General features: G+C 48.9%; 1 protein-coding gene across 5 annotated transcripts in view; it reads left to right on the forward strand.

The window, feature by feature from the left end:
• Nucleotides 1–4,588, forward strand: part of LOC125135215 (cytochrome c oxidase assembly factor 8) — a 23,964-nt gene extending 19,376 nt beyond the window's left edge. Inside the window, exons 4-6 of one of the 5 annotated variants that reach the window (XR_007136914.1) lie at nt 1,373–1,463; nt 2,385–2,900; nt 4,152–4,232. Coding sequence is in view for 2 of the 5 variants with exons in the window: in XM_047795066.1 (XP_047651022.1) it covers nt 1,373–1,463; nt 4,152–4,257 (197 nt within the window). In the remaining 3 variants the exon portion in view is untranslated. Of the gene's footprint in view, nt 1–1,355; nt 1,464–2,384; nt 2,901–4,151 lie in introns of those variants that run through there. The other 4 variants (XR_007136915.1, XR_007136916.1, XM_047795066.1 and 1 more) reach the window with 4 other exon arrangements.
• The last annotated feature ends 2,511 nt before the right edge of the window (nt 4,589–7,099 follow it).

Raw genomic sequence — 7,099 nt, forward strand, 5'->3', positions numbered from 1 at the left:
CTGCTAGTATCCATGAGGACATGGGTTCAATCCTTGGCCTCGCTCAGAGGATTAAGGATCCGGCATTGCTGTGGGCTGCAGTGTAGGTCCAAGACATGGCTCGGATACGTTGCTGTGGCTGGGTTGTAGGCCGGCAGCTACAGCTCTGATTTGACCCCTAGCCTGGGAATTTCCATATGCTGCAGGTGCGGCCCTAAAAAGACCAAAAAAAAAAGTTATTTTTCTATTGATCTACATGGCTGTCTTTCTGAAAATCATTTGCCCATAAATTTTTTTTTTTTTTTTTTTTAAAGGGCTGCACCTGGGGCATATGGAAATTCCTGGGCCAGGGGTCTCATCAGAGCTGCAGCTGCTGGTCTACACCACAGCCACAGCAATGCAGGATCCGAGCCGCGTCTGTGACCTACACCATAGCTCATGGCGACGCTGGATCCTTAACCCACTGAGCGAGGCCAGGGATCGAACCTTTGGCATCAGGTTACTGGTTGGGTTCATTATCGTTACTGCTGAGCCACAATGGGATCTCCTGGCCCATAAATGTCTGGGTTTATTTCTGGACGCTTAAGTTCCGTTCTGTTGATCTCTATGCCTGTCCTCCTGCTGACACCACACTAAACTGATTACAGCGGTTTTGAACATGAGAGATTGGAGTCCTCCAACTGTGATCCTTTTCAAGATTGTTTGGCTACTCTCTTTCCTTGCGTCTTCATATGAATTTTAAGATCCTCTTGTCAGTTTCTAGGGGGAAAAGAAAGCCACCTGGGGTTTCGATAGGGTTTGTGTTGAATCTGTGTGTCATTTTAAAATGGGGAGTGTTAGAGTTCCTGTTGTGGCTCAGAAGTTAACACATCTCATCCTTGAGGTTGCAGGTTCGATCCCTGGCCTCACTCAGTGGGTTAAGGATCCGGCGTTGCCATGAGCTGTGGTGTAGGTCAGTAGCTACAGCTCCGATTCAACCCCTAGCTGGGGAACCTCCATATGCCTCGGGTGCGGCCCTAAAAAGCAAAAAAAATAAAAATAAAAATAAACTGGGGAGTGTTGCCCTCTTAACAATACTAGGACTCTGGAGCCGTGAATATGAGATGTCTTTCCGTTTACTTGGGTCCGTCACTTCTTTCAACCACATCTTACAGTTTTCAGTGTATTAGTCTTATATGCCCCCCTTAAATTTATTTCTAAGTTTTTCATCCTTTTCGATACTGTTGTAAATGGAATTGTTGTCTCAATTTCCTTTTCGGATTGTCTAGCGTAAGTGTGTAGACACACAGTTGATGTTGATTCTATCCTGCAACTGCCAACACATTTATTAGCTTTAATTTTTGTAAAATTCTTCCCTTTAATTCTTATTGCTTAAGGTGAAATTAATTTTCAGGTGCAAAAGCAACATTGAATGCAGAAGAAATGGCTGAGTTTTACAAGGAATTTCTAAGTAAAAATTTTCAGAAGCACATGTATTATAACAGGTGAGTGTCTACTTTTTTCCTTGAATATCACTTCCATATTGAGCAGGATTATTTTCCTACCTGAATTTAACAACATTCATGTTTATATTAAAAGTAGAAGTCGGAGTTCCTGTCGTGGCACAGTGGAAACGAATCCAACTAGGAACCATGAGATTGCAGGTTCGATCCCTGACCTTGCTCAGTGGGTTTAGGATCTGGTGTTACCAGGAGCTGTGGTGTAGGTCGCAGACATGGCTCGGATCCTGCGTTGCTGTGGCTATGGTGTAGGCCGGCAGCTACAGCTCCGATTAGACCCCTAGCCTGGGAACCTCCATATGCTGCGGCTTTGGCTCTAAAAAGGACAATAACAAAAATAAATAAATAAATAAAAGTAGAAGTTGCTATCAGCTTAATTTTTGCATTTTTTTGGTCTTTTTTTTGCTATTTCTTTGGGCCGCTCCCTCGGCATATGGAGGTTCCCAGGCTAGGGGTTGAATCGGAGCTGTAGCCACCGGCCTACCCCAGAGCCACAGCAACGCGGGGATCCGAGCCGCGTCTGCAACCTACACCACAGCTCACAGCAACGCCGGACCGTTAACCCACTGAGCAAGGGCAGGGACCGAACCCGCAACCTCATGGTTCCTAGTCGGATTTGTTAACCACTGCGCCACTACAGGAACTCCCAATTTTTGCATTTTTAAATAACATTGATTAAAGTTATTTGCATGGCATCCCTGTAGCAGTTTGCACCCCTAGTGCTTGGACAGTGAGGTTTTTTGGGGGGTTTTTTTTGGCCGCCCCTCGGCATGTGGAGCTCGTGGGCCAGGGATCAGACCTGAGCCACGGCCTTGAAGGAAGCTGCAGGAGCGCCAGATCCTCTCTGCCAGGCCAGGGATCAGACCGCATCCTAGCACTCCTCAGCTGCTGCCGATCTCGTTGCAGCGCATCAGGAGCTCGTGGACAGGGGTTCGAAACAGCACTCCCATCCGAAGCGCGGGACTCCTTTGAGGTGCACAGTCTGGGCAGGAACAGCACCCGAGGCACCCCTTGGGTTTGGAAGTGAGGTTTGTGTGAGGCCGGCTCAGGAGGCAGCCTGAGGGGCTCCCAGGGGCCAGAGGCAAGGCCATTCCAGCCACACGAAGAAATGACTGCTGGCGGAGTGAAGACACATCACATGTACAAACGTCTTTGCCATCCTGGTGACACTGACCGGCTCACGGCCCCGGGACATTACGAGGCAGAGCATCATCCTGGAAACTGGTGTGTGGAGAAGAGAATGCAGAGGTGGCTCCCCTCTCCTGCTCTCCCGAACCTGCTGGAAGCGGGGTGGCCAAGAGGGGAGTAGCCTTTGCAGAAGAAGGACAGTGAACACAGAAGGCGTGGTGGAATTAGAAAATTACCACTCTTGGAGATCCCGTCGTGGCGCAGTGGTTAACGAATCCGACTAGGAACTATGAGGTTGTGGGTTCCATCCCTGCCCTTGCTCAGTGGGTTAAGGATGCGGCGTTGCCGTGAGCTGTGGTGTGGGTTGCAGACGCGGCTCGGATCCCGCGTTGCTGTGGCTCTGGCGTACGCTGGTGGCTACAGCTCCAGTTAGACCCCTGGCCTGGGAACCTCCATATGCCTCGGGTACAGCAGCCCTAAAAAGCAAAAAGACAAAAAAAAAAAAAAAGAGAGAGAGAGAGAACAGATCCTAAAAGTTCTCATTATAGAATGTTGCTTCCGTTCATAGCATGACTGAAGTGGACAGAAATGTGAAGATTTTTCCCGCACGGAGAGGAGTTTTCTCTCTAGCCGCGCAACAGCTCCAGTTAACTAGCATTTCCCTTCTTGCCGTTGCTTCTTTTAAGGCTTTGGTTATCCTCCACTCTTTTACACTGGGATCCAAGAAATCGTTTGAGTCCAGACTGGAATAGCAGTTCCACTTTCCTCGTTAGATCATTTGTTTGGCGGATAAGCACTGGCACTTGTTGGCATTTCAGCTTCCAAGGGCTTAGCACTGAGGGTCTGGAATGTGTGGAAACCTGCCAAGCTTTGCCCATTCAGCTGCTGACAGTGTGAATTTGCAAGTGTGACAGGGCCTGTAGAATAACTCAGGGCAAGTGAACCCACCACTGTGTGCAACTCCGTTCTGATAGTTGTATGTGAAGCTCTGGAATGATCTCTTTAGAAACACAGATTAGCCAAAAGTTCAGGTCATCTAGGAGAAGAGGACGTGGAACTTTATAATGCCAGCCCTTGTGATAAGTTAACTTCTCAGGAGGCAGTTCTTCTTCCTGTGAGTCTCGTGCAGACGAGGTGCCGGAGCCAGGAGGGTCCCTCCCGAGTTCCCGCCGAGTCTCCAGGCTTTTTGCTGAGCAGTCACGCCCCCATCACTCAATTGAGTCTCAGAGAACTGAGTCTCAGAGAATGGCACGGGGCTCCTGGGCCCCAAGGCTTCTGAGGGCTCTTTTGGAGTCTTCTAGCAAAAACCAGAGGAGGCTGGCAGCAGCCTCCAGGGACGGGGAGGGGGCTGTGCAACGGGCCCATCCCTGCTCTGCCGCGTGCTCCCCAGGATGAAGGCCCAGGGGAGGCAGGCAGGCTCTGTGCACAGCTTCACCTGCATGGGGGCCGGAGAGCCCAGAGCCACCGAGGGAGGTGGACGAGGAGTCAGGCTGGGTGCCCCGTTCCTGTGCCTGTGTCACCTGTGCTTGTCCTTTTTCTCTGTAGGGACTGGTACAAGCGTAATTTTGCCATCACCTTCTTCATGGCAAAAGTGGCCTTGGAGAGGATCTGGCGCAAGCTTCCACTGAAACAAAAGAAGAGCGGCACCTAGGAGCCCGCCAGGGCCCACACGCCCTGCGTCCGAGGGTCCGTGAGAGAAGCAGCTGCTTGCAGGCGCTCACCTTCCGAGGGCTCTGAACCCCGCGAGGGACCTGAGTCCCACCCCTCGCTGAGGGTGCAGGGCAGAGCAGGCTGGGCGAACGCGGGCCTGTGCCCTGTGCCGTGCGGCTCCGTCCCGGCGCAGACCCGAGCCTGTGCTTGGTCGTGGAAGTGATAGCGAGTAAAATGCAAGCACTGTGTGCCTGTTTCCTGTGGTTTTGAATGACACCAATTTGAAGAGAACAATATAAAAATGTTAATAAAATTGCACTTGAAAAATGTGATTCCACTGATGGGAATGATTCGAAAGCTGGCTACAGTGTTACCACGGCCTCACCTGACCCGTGGCCCCGGGTGTCGGAGGTCCCCGGGTCCACACTCTGCTGGGAGCACACACGTGAAGACCTGGCAGCAAGAGAGACCCCCAGGGACCGGGGAGGGCCCTTCAGAGACCGGCTCCCCACTTCCTCCAGCGAGGCACGGCCTGGTTCCAAAGTTTCCGGAATAGCTTGCTGTGGATCAGGTCCCTCTGTTTAAATTCTCATGATTCCTCTGCATCACAATAGCCTTATTCTGATTTTTTGGGTGTTTTGGCCATGGCGTGCAGTGGCTGGATGTGGGATCTCAGTTCCCAGACCAGGGATTGAACCCCGCTGCAGCAATGAAAGCACTGAGTCCTAAGCACTAGACCACCAGGGAAGTCCCTATAGGTATTTTTTTAAGTTAAAAATTTAAGAATGCCTCTGGTGAAAAAATTGGAGCAGGAGTTCCCATTGTGCCTCAGCAGATTAAGAACCCAACATAGTGTCTGTGAGGGTGAAGGTTCGATCCCTGGCCTCACTCAGTGGGTTAAGGATCCGGCATTGCCGTGAGCTGTGGTGTAGGCCACAGACCCAGCTCAGATCTGGCGTTGCTGTGGCTATGGTGTGTTCGGGCAGCTGCAGTGCTAATTCGACCTCTAGCCTGGGAACTTCTATATATGCCTCGGGTGCAGCTCTAAAAAGAAAAAAGGAAAAGCAATATTGGAACAGTACTGGGAGGAGTGGAGAGCAAAGAACAGCCTTCCTCTGGGGAATCAGTTTTCCCAAAAGGGAGGCTGGGTGTTCTTGCCCAGAAAGCCCAGGGTTTGGTGTCTTTGGTGCTTTGTCTGTGGCATAGCCAAGCTCACTGGGGAGGCTTCAGTCCTATTAGAGTCCTTCTCAGACTCCATCATACCTGTGTTATTTATTTTTTTTCAAGGTAATTGCCTTTTTTTTTTTTTTAGTTTTTTTGAAGTACAGTGGTTTTTTTTTTTTCAGTTCTAAGAATGCTTTTCTTTTCTTTTTTTATTACTCAATGAACTTTATGACATTTATAGCTGTACAATGATCATCACAACCCGATTTTACATCATTTCCATCCCACACCCCCAGCCCATCCCCCCACCCCCACCCTGTCTCCTTTGGAAACCATACGTTTTTCAAAGTCTGTGAGTCAGCATCTGTTCTGCAAAGAGGTTCATTGTGTCCTTTTTTTAGATTCCACATGTCAGTGATAGGCTTTGATGTCGGTGTCTCACCGTCTGACTTGACTTAGCATGGTAATTTCTGTGTCCATCCGTGTTGCTGCAAATGCCATTATTGCTTTCCTTTTAATGGCCAAGTAATATTCCATTGTGTACATGTAGCATGTCTTCTTGACCCACTCCTCTGTCGTTGGACAGTTAGGGTGTTTCCATGTCTCGGCTATTGTAGGAGAGGGCTGCAATGAACATTGGGGTACATGTGTCTTTTCGAGTTATGGTTGTCTCTGGAGAGATGCCCCGGAGTGGGATTGCTGGGTCAAATGGTAATTCTTTTTTTTTTTTTCATCTTCTTAGGGCCACACCTGTGGCAAATGGAGGTTCCCAGGCTAGGGGTCGAATCGGAGCTATAGACGCCGGCCCACACCAGAGCCATAGCAGCTCAGGATCTGAGCCATGTCTGCAACCTACACCACAGCTCACAGCAACACCGGATCCTTAACCCACTGAGTGAGGCCAGGGATTGAACCCAAAACCTCATGGTTACTAGTCGGATTTATTAAACCACTGAGCCACGACGGCAACTCCCTGTTTGTAGACTTTTTGATGGTGGCCATTCTGGCTGGTGCAAGGTGGTACCTCATCGTGGTTTTGATTTGCATCTCTCTAATAATGAGTGAGGTTAAACATCTTTTCAGGTGTTTTTTGGCCATCCGTATGTCTTCTTTGGAGAATCGTTTGTTTAGATCTTCTGTCCATTTTTTGATGGGGTTGTTTGTTTTTTTTGGTATTGAGCAGTAGGAGGTGTTTATAAATTTTGGAGATTAATCCCTTGTCAGTCGCTTCATTTGCAACTATTTTTTCCCTTTCTGTGGGTTGTCTTTTTGTTTCATTTAGGGTTTCCTTTGCTGTGCAGAAACTTTTAAGTTTAATTAAGTCCCATTTGTTTCTTTTTGTTTTTACTGTCATGACTCTAGGAGGTGGATCTGAGAAGACGTTGCTGTGGTTTATGTCGGAGAGTGTTTGGCCTATGTTTTCCTTTAAGAGTTTTATAGCATCTGGTCTTATATCTAGGTCTTTAATCCATTTGGAGTTGATTTTTGTGTATGGTGTTAGGGCGTGTTCTAATTTCATTCTTTTCCATGTGGCTGTCCAGTTTCCCCAGCACCACTTACTGAACAAGCTGTCCTTTCTCCATTGTATATTCTTGCCGCCTTTGTTATAGATGAGCTGGCTCTAGGTGCGTGGCTTGAATCCTGGGCTTTCTCTCCTGTTTCACTGATCTTTCTTTCTG

This window comes from Phacochoerus africanus, chromosome 9 (genome assembly GCF_016906955.1).
Source record: "Phacochoerus africanus isolate WHEZ1 chromosome 9, ROS_Pafr_v1, whole genome shotgun sequence".
In the NCBI taxonomy this organism is placed as follows: Eukaryota; Metazoa; Chordata; class Mammalia; order Artiodactyla; family Suidae; genus Phacochoerus; species Phacochoerus africanus.